Source organism: Lolium rigidum, chromosome 2, assembly GCF_022539505.1.
Source record: "Lolium rigidum isolate FL_2022 chromosome 2, APGP_CSIRO_Lrig_0.1, whole genome shotgun sequence".
Taxonomy (NCBI): Eukaryota; Viridiplantae; Streptophyta; class Magnoliopsida; order Poales; family Poaceae; genus Lolium; species Lolium rigidum.
This window is the reverse complement of record NC_061509.1, coordinates 241,832,891-241,850,521: the sequence shown is the minus strand read 5'-3', so window position 1 is coordinate 241,850,521 and position 17,631 is coordinate 241,832,891. Positions and strand designations below refer to the sequence as shown.

The 17,631-nt window shown below is 42.5% G+C and overlaps 1 protein-coding gene across 1 annotated transcript; it reads left to right on the top strand.

The window, feature by feature from the left end:
- Positions 1-2,134: 2,134 nt before the first annotated feature.
- Positions 2,135-8,667, top strand: LOC124690705. Its single transcript, XM_047224057.1, has 8 exons — positions 2,135-2,809; positions 2,906-3,188; positions 3,528-3,710; positions 3,895-4,302; positions 4,405-4,590; positions 5,309-5,686; positions 5,894-7,839; positions 8,503-8,667. Exons 1-8 carry the CDS (start codon positions 2,135-2,137, stop codon positions 8,665-8,667), a joined length of 4,224 nt encoding a protein of 1,407 aa, XP_047080013.1.
- Positions 8,668-17,631: the final 8,964 nt, after the last annotated feature.

Here is a 17,631-nt window from a genome sequence, read left to right as displayed (position 1 = left end):
AACTTGACACCCTTTATCTTTTTGTGTGCTACATCTACATGTATATGGACGTGTTTGCTTGCTGGTAATGGCCTGATTGGATGTGTGACTGTCTTTCGCGTTGTCGCCAACACGATAATCAAAGCAACTCCAGGTTTAGCCCGCTAGAAATCGTTCGAATCGGCCGTTTCCCTTGAGCAATTCTCAAACCTCGCAGCAGCCAAAATTGAGAACAGGGCCTTTCCGCAGACCTTCTCTCTCTTCCCGGCATGTGTGGTTGGCTCTTCCGCTGGTTGTAAGAAGCTCAAACTCTTGATCTGCTTGTAGCTTAGATCGTGCTCGATCTATGTATATTTATAAGGATCTGATGGTGCTTGTTGCTAGTGAGTGTGTAGATAGAGGATATGCAACCGACTATCATGCTTACCATTGTTATGTCGTTTTCGAGTAGAGATTATTTGTGTAGTTTGGTGCTTACCATTGTATCATGCTCACCATTGCTATTGCTAGCGTTGTAGGATTTAGAATCACACTTACAATGTGTTAACCTACCGTAGGAAATTATGCCTACTAGCTTCCCCGACATGTCTGCTCCCTCGGTGATGTTGACTGACATGTCCTTGATGGAACATCCCAATAATGATTATCATACGGCTATGTATGCCTGCAAACTTTCAGTGGTTTGGGAAGCTTCTCTATCAGAGTTCGTCCTGAAAATGGTAAGTTGTCACAACGGGTTGATAGAAAGTCAGATGCAGAAGATTGTCAATGATGTTCTTGACTTCACTGGTATCACAACTATATTAGAAAGTGGGGGGGGGGGGGGGAAGAGGATATGCATGATTAGAGAGCAAGGGGAGATCATATGGTGCAAGGAAATCGTGCATTTTACGACGATAAGGATGAGAAGCTGAGGTAGCACCTCAAACTAAGATACCATGGCACTATTTTTTGTTTCACTTGTTCGTAGCCTACATATTGATCTGCACACTCTTCTCAATCTTAGAACTGCCCAAACCATGATGGCTTGTTGAACAAATCCATAGTTAAATACGCTCAGATGAGGACGATCTTCACAACCAGGTTTATTCATTCTGGCCAACTCTTCAATACGTGCTTCTGAATCAAGGATATAGACTACCTCACTAACAACAACATTAAAAGTGGCGTCTATGCTAAGATGGCACCAGGTGAGAAGAGGGTCTGGCTTAGGACCTAGCTACGTAGGCACTTTGATTAGTAATATTGCTTTGTTGCTCATCTGTTATCAATGGCGGTCATGACATGTTGATGACATCACATATATTTTGGGAGGTGGTAGGATATTTCTCCATTAGCTAGGACTTGACTAAAATAGATCCTTAGGGTCTGTAAAAAAAATCTGGGTGATGATGAACTTGTGATACATCATGAGCTATATGTGTTGACACCTGGCGAGATGTGCGGAGAGCCGTTACAGGCGACGAAAGGTAGGTTCTGGGCGATCGCGGACATCTCCGACGAGGAGGTCGATCCTGCTTCGTTTTCGCCGGGATGGGAGCTTGGCACACGGACGGAAGGGTCGACGTATCTGCGTCGCTCACCGGCGGAGGCTGCCTGCTCGCTGCAGGCATCGTCGCTGTCGGCGATCCGAAGGCGGGAAGAGAAGAGACGACGACAACGAGAGGCGGCGCTAGCGCTGCATACAGGTGAGAAATTTCGTTTTGCTGATGATGTTGCCATCGTTAACCGTTGCAGGATCGATCGGAGAGCAAAACTTTCGTCAGTTCCGGTGCTATCGCCGTCAACCTTCCTACTGGAGTCTTTTGATGCTGCGGAGTGGATAGCAGTTCAACGACGTCGAAGAAGACAACAGGGGGTGCGCCGGGGGCAGCGACGCCGATCGACGCCGGTAAGATCTGAGGCTCACAGATCGGAGACGAGGAATTCAAATTTCAAGTTCATGCATGTGGGCCGTTCGGGCCAGAAAACTTTTGATCGTATGACTCAAGTGAAGGGCTGTCTGGGCCTAGAGTTTACGATCGAGGGCCACCCAGAACGTCGAGTACCGCAATTTGATCGCGGGGCTAGGCGCTGTCTAGGGTTCGGTCGAGCATCCTGGCAGCCGCCGCTCACAGGTTCGTCTGTTACGTCCGAGGGAGTTCTTGCTGCAGCCATGAACAGAGGCGGTGGGAATCCCAATCGTGGGAGGGAACCCTTCAGAGGAGGTCGTGGTGGAAGCCGTTGGGACGGTGGTCCTCATGGTGGCCGCGGCAATTTTGTGCAAGGGGGTCCGAGCGGGACGGCCGGGGACGATGGCGGTTCTCAGGAAGGCCAAGAAAATCGATCCACGGTGTTTGGAGATGGGGTGTTTCGGGCTGGTCATGCCCGTCCCAATGATAATGGGGGCGGGTACCGCACCAATGGCTACAACCGGAACAACAATGGCGATGGCCGTCGTTATTTCGGGGACAATGGATACAATCAGCGCCGGTTCAATCATGGTCCGAATTTTGAGAGGTATGGCAATAATCGGATCCCGCCTAATTCCACTAGTTTGAATGACATACAGGAAAAGTTGGTTAGAGAGACAGCTGAGGCTCTGGCTCGGCAATTCGCAGATAGTGCGGGACATAATGTGGGGGCAGTTGATGCTCGTGTTGCACCAAATGCTTCTCAACCCAATGTGCAGGTGCAGAAGGAGGTGGTACCTCGGGTTGCTGCAGCTGTGCAGCGTTCAGTGGTGCCGCCTCGGCAGCCAAGTGTGGAAGCAACCCTCTTGGCAGTGGCCGGTATAACACCTCAAGCAGCAGATACTTCAGCTGATGCTCCGAGTATGGGTGATAATGCGGCAGGTGGTAAGAAAAAAGGGCCAACTTGCTATAGGTGCGGGAAACCTGGACATTGTTTGAATGAATGTGAAGTTGTTTTGTGTGATTGCTGTCAGAGAGCTGGTCACATCACCACGGAGTGTCCCTTGCTGAAGGCTCCGAGGCCTAGATTGGCTATGTATGGATTGGGTCATGCCGACCTATCCTTTTGGGAACTGCCATTGTCTGATTCTGTGAAACCTAGAATTGAGAATACCAGAATTGGGAGGGTCTCTATTTCTGGGGGTTCTCTTACTTTGTCAGAGGTAATTGCACAGTTACAATGGATTGTTCCTGATGAGCAATATGAATGGGAGGTACAGGAAGTGGAGAAGGATGTTTATAGAGTGAATTTTCCAAGTAAGCTTGACTTAGTGCGTGTGCAGCACTTTGGTCGTTTCAATATTCCAGACTCGGGTATATCTATGTCCTTTGATTTTTGGAAGAAAGAAATAGAACCAGTATGGTCACCAGAAGATATTTGGGTAAGAGTGCATAAATTACCTCCTTCTGCTCTTGATGATTTTTTGGCTATGTGGGCTCTTGGAGATGTGTTTGGAAAAACTAAGGACATTGATATTGTTTTCACTCGCAAGAATAATGTGTTGCGTATGCTAATTACTTGTTTGGATCCTTCACTTATTCCGGCTACTTGGGATTTGAAAATTAAGAATGATTTTTATCGGCTGCGTTTTGAAGTGGAGGGGCAGCAGCCTAATATCCCTGCGGATGTTACGATGACGAGTGTACCAGGGGATGATGAAGATCCCAATGGTAATGGCTCGGGGCATTCTGAGGATAGTGCAACTGATCGAGAGGCTAAACGTTCCAAAGGTGTTACTGATAACAAAACTGATGGTGACCCAACTCTGCATCCACAAGGTACGGTTGGTAAAGGAACTAATCTCATGAGTTCGCCGGTGTCGCTAGGTACTGTGGATTTCAAGGTTTTGAAAAATACATGGTTTTCTGATACTGGAGCACGTATGGCTACCCAAATCATGTGATAACTTGAGGTACAAAAATTCCAATTATGTTGATATGTATCCTACTCCTAAATTCTTAGAACCTACATTTACTGATGTTTTTTCTTCCGAGGACAGAGAGCAGCAATTGTCCGCTGTTCAGTTCCCGGCGAGTCTGGTTTCACCATTGTCCACTACTCTGACCGTTGGTGAAGGTGCATGCTCATCGCTGCATGGGGCAGCCGATCCAATCCTAGAATGTGCTGCTGGCTCACGTCCATCATCACATGTGCCGGATGATCCAAGGCAGTATGGCGGGAGTACTCAGGCAGCGTGCAATTTGACAGTGAGCGATGGCTCGCTGACGCCTGCCAGCCCATGTAGACAGCTGCGATACGCAGCGTCTGTGTGGCCCGACGGCAGCCCAAGGCCCGGCATGCATCAACAAAGCCTGAAGCCCATGCTGCATGCCGAGCCCAGTATGCATGGTATCGGTTGTGCGGCACGAGGTACGTCGATCGGGGATCATTCTAGTTTATCCGAAAATGTTTCAAACAAATTCAAGTCACCAGATATAGACTCAAATTTGCGAAATATTACTGTACATGCAGCCCCTGTTTTGGAAGAGGCAAAAACTTATTCTCGTGATGAGGTTATTGCGTTTGGAGGGATTTCGGAGGAAAGCATACGGGGGGCTCGATCAAGTGCAAGGATTGGAGCTCAGCCCAATGTAGATGACACCCAAATGCAGCGGGCAATGAGCTCGGCGCAGCGAAAGTTGGTGTACAATATGCCTGGTACGTCAACTCCGAACAAAGCATCTTTGTTATCGTTTACATGTTCCAATATTATTGACAAGGCTAAGTCTATGGGGGTGTCTTTGGGCAATTCAGCCGAGATAGAAAATGATTCTGCTAAGTTGATTCTTGACAATGAACGTACGAGGTCTTTGACTTTTTTAAAACCAAATGAGAATACTGATGAAGTTCCCATATGCCTAGTGGTTAATAGGGTTTCAAATTTATGTGATGATTTGAATGATGAGGAAAATTTGGTAGATGATGAGTTTGCTATTGAGCAACCGGCTGTAGTAAATTGTGCTGCGATTAAAAAGAAGAAGAAGGCCATTGATAAGGCACCTCTTCGTAGAAGCACCCGAACCAAATTTAAAAAATCTTACTCTTGAAATGGAGGGTCTAAGAGGTATGTCGTGGAATAGTGAGGGGTTTCGAGATCCTGGAAAGCATCTGTTTGTCAAAGAGGCGATTCGGGAGTATAGGTTAGATTTTATTGCGCTGTTAGAAACATGAAGATCTAATTTTTCAAATGCATTCATAGCCAGTTTGTCGGGGGATGCTGACTTTGCATGGTTTTGTTTGCCACCAATGGGTCGGTCTGGAGGGATTTTGGTTGGTATTAATACATCTACTCTTCAAATTAAAAAAGTGGACAATGGGGATTTCTGTGTTAAGTTCCATGTCCGCTGTAAACATGATGGTTTTGAATGGATTTTAGTGTCCGTGTATGGAGCGGCACAAGACACTCGTAAACCTGAGTTTTTGTCTGAACTGGTTAGGATCTGTGATACTGAGTCTTTGCCTATACTTTTGGCTGGGGATTTTAATATACTTCGTAAACCAGAGGAGAAAAGTAATGATAACTTTAATCCTAGATGGCCTTTTATGTTTAACGCAATCATTGAGAACTTAAATCTGCGGGAAATTGCTTTATCTGGTCGTCAATATACGTGGGCGAATAGGAGAATTATCCCAACTTATGAGAAGTTAGACCGGGTACTAGCAAGCGTGGAGTGGGAACAAAAATTACCTCTTGTTTCGGTGCGAGCTTTGTCCCAAGCGGGATCGGATCACACTCCACTACTAATTGATTCAGGTAGTAAGGCTCATCGGGTTAACAATGCTCGTTTCTCTTTCGAACTATCTTGGTTTGAACAAGATGGTTTCGATGAGATAGTGGCGAGAGAATGGGCGGCTGGTCCTGTTGGGAAAACACCGATTGGGACTTGGCAAAATAAAGTTAGACATTTGAGAAGGTTTCTGAGGGGATGGGCAAAAAATTTAAGTGGAAAATACAAGAAAGAGAAGGAACGACTGCTGAATTTAATTGACTTCTTAGACATTCAGGCTGAAACTTGTCCTCTAACTGAGAGGGAGAGGCTTGATTTAAAAAAAGCGAACGATCAATTGAATAAACTTAGACGAGAAGAAGAGATCAAATGGGCACAAAGGGCTAAAGTGAAACATATACAGGAGGGAGGGAATAATACAAAATACTTCCATCTGATTGCAAATGGCAAACATAGGAAGAATTTTTTTTTCCAATTAGAACAAGAAGAAGGCACTATTGTGGGTGATGACAATTTGAAAGTTTACATCACTGAATACTATAAGAAACTTTTTGGACCTCCTGAAGATAACTTTTTCGAAATGATGGAAACTCGTACCGATGATATTCCTCAAATTTCTGATGAGGAAAATGCTCTCCTAACCGCTGACTTTTCGGAGGAAGAAGTTTTTGAAGCCATATCTCAAATGGAACATAACAAATCGCCGGGGCCGGATGGGTTTCCTGCGGAGTTTTATCAAAGATTTTGGGATGTCATTAAAAAAGACCTAATGGCTATGTTTGGTCATTTCCAGGCTGGTGGTTTCCCTTTGTTCAAGCTTAACTTTGGGATTATTACCCTACTACCTAAAAAAGAAAATGCGGTGCAAATTCAGCAATACAGGCCTATATGCTTACTAAATGTCAGTTTCAAAATTTTCACCAAGGTGTCCACTAATCGAGTGTCGGTAGTGGCACACAAAATAGTTAAACCTACTCAGACGGCCTTTATGCCTGGTAGACACATTTTAGAAGGGGTTGTTGTTTTGCATGAGACAATCCATGAATTACATCGTAAAAAGATAGATGGGGTTCTATTTAAAATTGACTTCGAGAAGGCATATGACAAGGTGAAGTGGCCTTTCCTTCAACAAGTTTTGCGAATGAAGGGTTTTAACCCAGTTTGGTGTGATCGTATTAAAAATTTTGTTCAAGGGGGAAGTGTTGGGATAAAGGTTAATGATGACATTGGTCATAATTTTCAAACAAAAAAGGGTCTGAGGCAGGGAGACCCGTTATCCCCTATTTTATTCAATATCATAGCTGATATGTTAGCTATTTTGATTATGCGGGCTAAGGAAGCTGGTCATGTGGGTAGTCTTATCCCCCATTTGGTTGAGGGGGGGGTGTCGGTCTTGCAATATGCAGATGACACTATCATTTTTATGGAGCATGACATAGAAAAAGCGGTTAATATGAAACTTATCCTGTGCATTTTTGAGCAGTTATCGGGACTAAAGATAAATTTTCATAAGAGCGAATTATTTTGTTTTGGTAAAGCATCAGAGATGGAACACCAGTATAAAGAAATATTTGGGTGTGCTTCTGGGTCTTTGCCTATTAGATATCTTGGTATTCCAATTCATCACCGTATGCTCCGTAACTCTGAATGGAATCCGGTGGAAAATAGATTTGATGCAAAGTTAGGTTGTTGGAGGGGAAAGATGCTATCGTATGGGGATCGCCTTACCCTTATCAACTCAGTTCTTACTAGTCTACCTATGTTTATGTTATCTTTTTTGGAGATTCCGATAGGAGTGAGAAAGGGACTTGATTTTTATCGATCTCGCTTCTTTTGGCAATCCGATGAACATAAGAAGAAATATAGATTGACTCGTTGGAATATAATATGTAGACCGAAGGATCAAGGGGGTTTAGGTATTGAAGTTCTTGAATTGAAAAATAAATGTTTGCTAAGAAAATGGCTTTTCAAATTACTAACGGAGGAGGGAATGTGGCAACAACTATTACATAATAAATATCTCAAACATAAGACTTTAGCTCAAGTTGAGGAGAAACCCACTGATTCCCCATTTTGGAAGGGTTTAATGAGGGTTAAATCTGATTTCTTCAAGCGGGGACAATTTAAGATAGGGGATGGGTCGAGGACTAGGTTCTGGGAGGATGTATGGTTGGGTGAGGTGCCGTTAGCGCAGCAATATCCGTCCCTCTATAATATTGTCCAACGGAAAAATGTTATGGTTTCCACGGTTTTGGGGCAAGTGCCTATTAACATTGGTTTTAGGAGATCCCTAAATGAACATAAGTGGACTTTGTGGCTGCATCTATGTGAGCGTTTAATGTCGGTACAGCTAACTAATGAAGCTGATAAGTTTATCTGGAAGTTAACAGAGTCGGGTTTGTTTTCAGTTAAATCTATGTACTTGGATCTTATGAATGGTCATACTAGATTTCTGCGTCAGTATCTTTGGAAGATCAAAATACCCCTTAAGATTAAAAATTTTATGTGGTTCCTTAGCAATAAGGTGTTGTTGACTAAGGATAATTTGACAAAGAGAAAGTGGACAGGTTGTCAAAAGTGTTGTTTCTGTGATGAGAATGAGACTATTGACCACTTGTTTATTTCCTGTCCGTTTGCAAAATTAATTTGGAGAATGCTTTTCTTTTCCTATAACATTCCTCCTCCATCCAATATTACAAATATGTTCGGTAATTGGTTGAATGGAGTGAATAAGAAAGATAAAGAACGTATTCGTATTGGTGTTTCTGCAATTTGCTGGTCGATATGGACTACTAGAAATGACATTGTGTTTAATAAACAGAAGGGAACCAATTTTTTGCAGGTTATTCTTCGTGCGGCGCATTGGATACAGCTATGGGCTTACCTTCTTCCGGAGGAGCAGCGGGATATTATGGTTACTGGATGCAACCATCTATTGACGGTCACACGGGATTGTTATTTCCAGGCTACTGGGTGGCGACATATTAGAAGAATCGAAGATGGATAGTCTTTGTATACTTTTCATCTTTGTTTGGTTGGTCCTTGTTGCGACCTTAGATACTGCATGATTGTAATAAGTATACACTTTGAACATCCTTTTTAATAAAAGACATGGCTGTGTGCATCTATTGATGCAGAGGCCGGGGCTATGCTCCCATATCGGAAAAAAATGAGCTATATGTGTTTTACTCGTGGTGTATCAGCCATTAGGGCAGTTGTTAGTTTGGCTGGTGCTTAATATCACCACCCCTTTTGACGAATGGATTATCTGAACTCCTTAGTATTTAGTGATGGGTGACCTCGACACTTCAATATAAGTTGTTACCACATCAGCATGCTACTTGCAACCAAACAGTTTTGATTTGCATCAGCTAAGCCAAAATTGGTTATGTGAAGTGTACCAAACAGAGGGGATAGTTGCCCATCACATGTAGAAAATTACATGGTAAACAACAAATCAAAGTGAAGAACATGACCCACGTCTTGTTTCGGACAGGGTATATCATCCATGGTCATGTTCTAGAGAGCCCCAAATTAGCTGCATGCTACCAAACACGCCCCATGTAACTAGGCATGTAAACAAATCAGATATTACTCTTTTCATATCCTTTACCATATTATTTTGTCGCATACGGATCATAGCGGATAATGGCTGGATGCGGATAAAATGTAGATTATATTGGATTGCGGATTCAGAGCGGACTCGGATAAAAAACGGATAACCAAATATATTCGCACACAAATATAAAAGTATGTTCCTTTTATGCATAGATGATTGGAAAGAACTTATATGTGCAACAAATCAGTTTGCGCCTTGGCACCACACCGCGGTGGAGGTAATGTCGATAATAACACAACACAACAAGTGAAGTTAACATGCTCGGTTGTCCGGGAATTTGAGGTTCACCTAATTATTATGAGTTAATTGTATTTGAGAACCTCGGGTAATCCGCAAAAATTGTTAGATAATTTGTATCCGTTGGATATTATCAACACCATATCCGCTACCATATCCATTGATATCCGTTTGATCAATATCCACATCCGCATCCATATCTAGCGAATTCTTTAAAGTGCTTACCATATCCTCAAAAGGGGACGTGAATCTGAAGCGGAAATTATCTATACCATTTACATCTACATTTAACCGATTAATTCTGCATACACCGGCGAAGGCATTGATCGAGTAACCGAGTAATAGATGTATAGTTTTGCTCCTCCGGCTTGTCAATGAAATGCATGCATGGAGAGAAATGATTACGAGAAGGACATTTTTCCATCAAGATAAATGATTACTCCAACACTCATCCGTCTCTGTCAGCGTTGTCACGTACAGCGGCTATACGCTGCATGACCGAACAAGAAAGAAAGGGATCCACACCACACCGGTTGGTGTTACGTTCTCGTTGCCCCCCTCTCCCTCATTATTGCGGCTACCTCACGCTGATCTCGACATGAAATTTAACCCTTCTAGTAGCTCTCTCGTGGCTGCAACAAGGCCGGGTCGGAAGGTTAAGGAATACGACTGGATCGACGCTGACATGCTACGGCTAGATAGCTAGCTAGGTTTCGCCCATGAACTGTGTGGAGCGTCTGGCTCTGATTTGTCTGGTTTTATCATGCACTTGAATGGGGCATCATGTTCATCCTTCATTCAGATATCAATCATCTCGGTGTATGTTGTGGCACAGCGTGAACTGCTTATTATGATCTGGGTCTATGGCAGCGTGCAGAAGAACGAACTGACGGACTCGATGGGCTAGCTGACACTTTTTTTTTGAGTGAGGCTAGCTGACACATGGAGCTTGCACTTTTGGTAGCCTTTTAGGACTGGCTGTCGTCAAACGAGCCCACACAGGCTGTTATCGGATGATTCGCTCAAAAGAAAAGGCTATCCTTCGATGATGGCTCCTATGGCTAGGCCTTTTGACGTGGTTGTGGTAAGGCCTGATTTGGGAAGAAAAACGTCAGGCCCGATGAGCGAGTTCGCAGGCCGAAATGCCGACTCTTTGTGTCCAGCCTTCTCGGCGTAATAGTAGGAATACGACGGGTACCACTAGATAAAGACCAACCTTTACGAAGGGAAGTTGAACCACCAATTAATGACGCGTGGCAACGCACCGCGTCCCGTACTCGTGCCGCGGCCCGTACATGCAACCCCGCGTCGCGTACTCGACCCAGCGCGCGTAGATCAAACCCCGCGTACTCGTCCCGGCGCCGCGTGGTACTCGTCTCGCGCAGGACACCCCTAGCTACCCAATCAGATTGATCAATCGATCAGCTAGCGCGCCTCGCGGGGGAGCTACGCGGCCACATGCCCATACGTACTCCCCTGGCATGCATGATGCCTCACGAGATGAATTGACTCGTGTCCGCCTCCAGCTAGCTACCTTGTAACACACATGAGCGAGTACAAGTATAGTCTTGCATATGTGTAGGTACAGTCGCGCACAAGGGCAGGTACAGTCGCGCACAAGGGCAGGTACACTCGCGCACACGAGTAGGTACAGTCGCGCACAAGGGCAGGTACAGTGGCGCACACGAACGAGTACAAATACAGTCGCGCACACGGGTAGGTACAGTCGCACACATGGGCAGGTACAGTCGTGCACACGAGTAAGTACAGTGGCGCACACGAACGAGTACAAGTACAGTCGCGCACACGAGACAGGTACAGTCATGCACACGAACAAGTACATGTACAGTCACGCACACGAGTAAAGGGAAAAACTGCACCGAATACACTAAAAACAGAAGTACTTACCAGTTCAAGCACAAGTACAATTAGGTATACACCACGAGTACAATCACACTAGTATTAGAAGTACGAAAAAAAAGTATCTCGAAACCTATCAACATGGGATCTAGTTTTGAAGATCTCGACGCGAGGATCTCAAAAGTGAAAACGGTTCGTAATTTGGACTTACGGTTCGCAAGATATTTCATTTTGAAAAAACAAATCTACAAAATAAAGGGAAAACTGGACCATTCTCTCCTCTCCTATCCCACTCGCTTCCCCTTGCGACACTTGGCAAGCAGGGAGACCACTTCCCACCAAAAATCTGGCAGCACAACGCGCCACGTGTCGCATGCGGAGAGACTTTCGGACCTTCGCGAAGGTCGGCCTTTTTTTAGAGATTTCGGAATACGACTGACCAAATTTATGGGCGAATCCTATATGCCAACCAGCTCGGTTGTTACTACGTGCCCCACACCCCGCGCGCGGTATGGACCAGCCTGATCGGCCCAGTTAGCGTTATTTTGCTATTTGCTGTTTGTTGTTTCATGTTTTCCGGTTTTTTTCTTTTCTATTTCCTTTTTTCTTTCTAAAGATATTTAAATATGAATGTTTAACTTTAACAATGTTCATATTCGAAAATTTTCAATCTTAAAAATGTACATATTTGAAAAATGTTTAGATTCGATAAATGTACAAATTTGAACATTTTCTAAAAAAATATTCAAATTTTAAAAATTATTAAATATAAAAACTTTTAAGTTTTAAAGATGTTCATATCTGAAAATATTAAATCTCGAACATATTTAAATTGAAATATGTTCAAAAATATTAAAAAACAATTCTCCAAAAAAAATGTTCAATCTCAAAATATGTTCAAATTTTTAAAAATACTTAGATTAAAAATATTCAAACATTTGAAAAACTATTCAATTTTTTAAAAAATCAAAATTTGAAAACCATCAGATTTTTTTTAAAAAAAAAACGGGTTTAAAAATATTCAACTTTAAAAAAATAAAAACGAAAAAAAACGAAAAAAGTATAGAAAAGGTTGGCCCAAACCACATCGCATCGGGTGTGCGGCGTGGCACTCGCGCCGCACGGGTCGGTGCATAGGCGCTGCCGTGGCCTTAAGCAAAATCAACACACACCTACAACGCGTGTATGGGCTGGCCTATTTTCGTCCCACAACCAATTGGGCGGTTTTTTTGTAAGTTTATTTTTATGAAATTCAGATTAGCCACCCTGTGTGGGTTGGGGAACATTTAAGGGAGTACCTTTTTTCTTCCATATTTTGATATTTCTATGTTATTTTCTCTTTTTATATTCCATTTATGTTTTTGCTTTTTATTTAAAAATGGTTACATTGTGAAAATTGCCCCTATTTCAAAATAAAACTGTTTACGATGATAAAATATTAGATGGGGGATGTCAAAATTTGTTCAAGAGGGTTGAAAAATTAATCACAGAATTCAATGGATACCACCTAAAAAAGGTCTACATTACCCTGCCAAGTCCACATGGTGGCATTGAGAAAAGAGGAGTTAGGACTTCCCAATTTATACGATACCAAATTGCCATATTGGTAATATTGACATCAGTATGCTAGATTTACATTCATGTCCAACCTAATCGATGTCAAAAGCCTGGATCAATTGATGCCAAACGTAAGGCAAAAAAAACTCTTCCTCTCTACCACAAGTCTACCCACAAATTACATTGGTTTACTAGTTAGTAAAATTCTGCATTAATTGGACCATCCATTTGATTCGATTCCCTCATTTTACTAATTTGGCAAGACGCAAGGTGGTGGCAACTTTTAAAAGTCAAACAAAAATGTTCGGAACTAGCATTTGGTAAATGCTATGGCTGCTTAGGATCATCATCTTGCAAAAAGAGGTATCCAAAGTCGTCTCGATGCACAGATAGTAAGACATTTACACCAGTTGACCAAAAAACTACAATTGAGACATTTGAAGACGGGTGCCCGTTACAAGCTTCGTAAAAAACACAAGGCGGAAATCTCATCTATTAGAATTGCTAGTCTCGGATATCGACAATATCCAGACTACCAATGTGTGCTTAATTAAGGGCGTGATTGCTAAATTGTATTTTTACGGATCCTGGCACATTGAGGACTAAACAGCTGCATTCAAGCAACAAACCGTGTTTTGCACTATCACCTCTTCTTAGCGTGGTGAACATACCTCTTATTTGGTCTCACTATCACACTTGTAAATAGTACTACTTGTAAATAACTTGTAGCCACTTCGTATGTGAACGACAAAGTTAAAAACCACTTACAACATGAGTTTTCTATGGAACAACAAGACAAATCTCGTGGACAAAGAAATTTGAAACTATTGACCATGTGCATTTAATTTGACAAAATTGATCAAAATCTCCAAACATGAACACATAGTTCAAGAGTTATGAGTATCGGCCGAAATTGAATCACATCATTGATGTGCAGTTTTTTATGTACAACTCATCACGAACTGATGAACTAAAACAATAAATCTCATGAGATAGATATAGAGAGATCTTTAGTCATAGCAACCGAGTGATTGTAACTCATACCCAGTTCCTATACAAGCCTTGAAATGAACTTACAACATGAAAGCAATATAGAATGAAATTATCTGGAATCACAAATCCATCCCTGGAATATTATCTATCAATGGTTCAAAGAGTTCAAAGAAGATTATGTGGTATTGCTGATTTTTTAAAATATGGTGGTAAACTGCAAATGGTTAAGTTTGTGTTTGCTTCTCTCCCAATTTTCTTAATGTGTTGTTTGGATGTGCCAGTCACCATTAAAGAGTAGGTTGTGAAGTACATGAAACATTTCTTGTGGAGGAAGAGGAATACATATGCTCAGGCAAAATGTACTCTCTTGTGGTTTGGAAGAAAATTTGCAGACCCAAGGTTGACTTAGTGCTCTAAATTTGGAAGTTCAAAAGAAGCAGTCTTTGCTACTGAAATTTTTTCCCAAGTTCTTTGATAACATAGATATCCCTTGGTTGCAGTTAATCAAAAACTCAAATTATTCGAATGGCAAGCTACCTGGAAGGATCTTTTTAGTAGAGAGCTCACATTAAGTTGTTGCCCATTTTTAAATTGATGGTTAGATGTAATTTGGGTGATGGAACTTTGCACTCTTTTGGACTGACCTTTGGTCTGATAACTGCATGCACCATCAGCTTCCTCATCTTGTTTCATTTGCCAAAAAATCTGACTACACTTTTGAGCATGTGCTAAAGACTGAATTCCTACATGACCTATTTAACCTTCCACTTTCTCAGCAAGCCTATGAGGAATTTAAAAATATTAAAGAAATTTGTAGTATTACTCAAATGAAGGTGTAAGAAGGTAGTCAAGACATGTGGTCCTACATCTGGGATAATAAAATTATTTCTCCAAAGCAAGTTTATAAAACAATCATGGGATCTCAACCTGCACATCCTCACCTTTTCTTGGGTCTGGAAATATTTATGCTAGGCTAAACATAAATTTTCTGTTGGTTGCTCTTGTTAGATAGACTGGACACCAGAAACTTGCAGAGAAGAAAGAACTGCCATCTACATTCATACCCAATGAAATCAAGAGAAAACGTTAATTCATCTCTTATGGTCATGTCCATTCGCAAAGTAGTGTTGGGATTTTATCTGCCCCAAAGAGCAAAGAACCTTTTAGTCATGAAATCTTTTACAGACTTGAAAATGAGGATAAAGCTATCATTCTCTATGGAAATTATTATTCTTGTTCCGTGGGGTATCTGGATATCAAGAAATAACAAAAAATTCAATAATCAAGCTCTAAGCTTCCTGAGTTGAAAGCAATATACCTGCAAGAACTCAGAATGATGGCAAATAGAATGAAGAAAAAAAATGTAGAGACTTTCAGAGAATGGTTACAAACACAAGTGTAGTTTTTAGCATCTAGTTTAGCCTTCCTGGCCTTTCTTTTTTTTTCTATTTTTTTCAGAGCTTTGTACATACTTTATACATATATATATAATATATAAAAATTACAGTGGGATTTTCCCACTGTTTACCCTAAGAAAGTTTAGAACGAGAAGATGGAGTTAGCAGTTAAAGAAAATTTGAAACAATCAACTATGTGTGTCTAATTTTACGATATCGGTCTAAAATCAATACAAACCTAAACATGAAGTCGAAGAGTTCCAATTAACGAAACACGGGATCGATTGCCGGAATGAAATCATATCGTCATTGTGTTGCCTTTTGGTGATCTCATAACGAATCAAAGGGCCATTGAGTAGATCTAAAACAATGAGTTGAACACATCTGGTGAATTAAGCATAAGAAAGATGAGTAGGAAGTATGCAAGATCACCTATAATAGGTGAGTTGGAGTCGGATCACCTATAATAGGTGAAGTTATAGTCATCACATGTCAATTTTTGTAGGTGGATATCAACTTGGATAAACATTCGAATTTTCTGATCAAGAGTACTGCATTCCCCAAAAAACTTTGAACGAGGCTGAATGGCGGAGGTGATTTAAGCAACTTGCCATTTAAGAGCAACTATCAGACTGCCCATATGTGGCAACTTGACCTGCGTGGTCTCTTCCTTCCTTGAACGTTTCTCCAGATCTATTCGTCGGTATCTCTCCCTCCCGTCGTCGGCTGCCATGGTGATCGGAGGCGAGTGTGGGGGGGGGGGTGGCTCCCTGTAGTTTTAGGATTTCTCTTCTTTAGTATCTCCCATGCAAATAAAATGGCGGTTAGATCCGGATTCACCTCAGCTCTTCCTCAATATTTTCTCCCTCAAGCTCACAACAACGATGCGGAGGGATGGAGCTGGATTGGCGGTGGATCTTATGCCAGCACCACGTTGCGTCTTTTCCTGATTCACGACGAGGGCGTGATACGTCTCCGACGTATCGATAATTTCTTATGTTCCATGCTACATTATTGATGATATCTACATGTTTTATGCACATTATATGTCGTATTTACGCATTTTCCGGCACTAACCTATTAACAAGATGCCGAAGAGCCAGTTGCTGTTTTCTGCTGTTTTTGGTTTCAGAAATCTTAGTAACAAAATATTCTCGAAATTGGACGAAATCAACGCCCAGGGTCCTATTTTTGCACGAAGCTTCCAGAAGACCGAAGGGGAAAGGAAGTGCGGCCACGAGGCGCCGCCACAACAGGGCGGCGCGGCCTAGGGCTTGGCCGCGCGGCCCTGGCGTGTGGGGCCCTCGTGTGGCCCCCTGACCTGCCCTTTCGCCTACTTAAAGCCTCCGTCGCGAAACCCCCGATGCGAGAGCCACGATACGGAAAACCTTGCGAGACGCCACCGCCGCCAATCCCATCTCGGGGGATTCTGGAGATCGCCTCCGGCACCCTGCCGGAGAGGGGAATCATCTCCGGGAGGACTCTTCATCGCCATGATCGCCTCCGGAGTGATGAGTGAGTAGTTCACCCCTGGACTATGGGTCCATAGCAGTAGCTAGATGGTCGTCTTCTCCTTATGTGCTTCATTGTTGGATCTTGTGAGCTGCCTAACATGATCAAGATCATCTATCTGTAATACTATATGTTGTGTTTGTCGGGATCCGGTGGATAGAGAATACTATGTTATGGTGATTATCAATCTATTACCTATGTGTTGTTTATGATCTTGCATGCTCTCCGTTATTAGTAGAGGCTGCGGCCAAGTTTTTGCTCTTAACTCCAAGAGGGAGTATTTATGCTCGATAGTGGGTTCATGCCTCCATTGATACCTGGGACGGTGACGAGAAAGTTCTAAGGTTATGGTTGTCTTTGTTGCCACTAGGGATAAAACATTGATGCTATGTCTAAGGATGTAGTTGTTGATTACATTACGCACCATACTTAATGCAATTGTGCTGTTGCTTGCAACTTAATGCTGGATGGGGTTCGGATGATAACTTCGAAGGTGGACTTTTTAGGCATAGATGCATGCTTGGATGGCGGTCTATGTACTTTGTCGTAATGCCACGATTAAATCTCACTATATTTATCATATCATGTATGTGCATTGTTATGCCCTCTCTATTTGTCAATTGCCCGATTGTAATTTGTTCACCCAACATGCTTTTATCTTATGGGAGAGACACCTCTAGTGAGCTGTGGACCCCGGTCCTATTCTTTACATCGCATACAATCTACTTGCAATACTTGTTTTATTGTTTTCTTCGCAAACAATCATCTTCCACACAATACGGTTAATCCTTTGTTA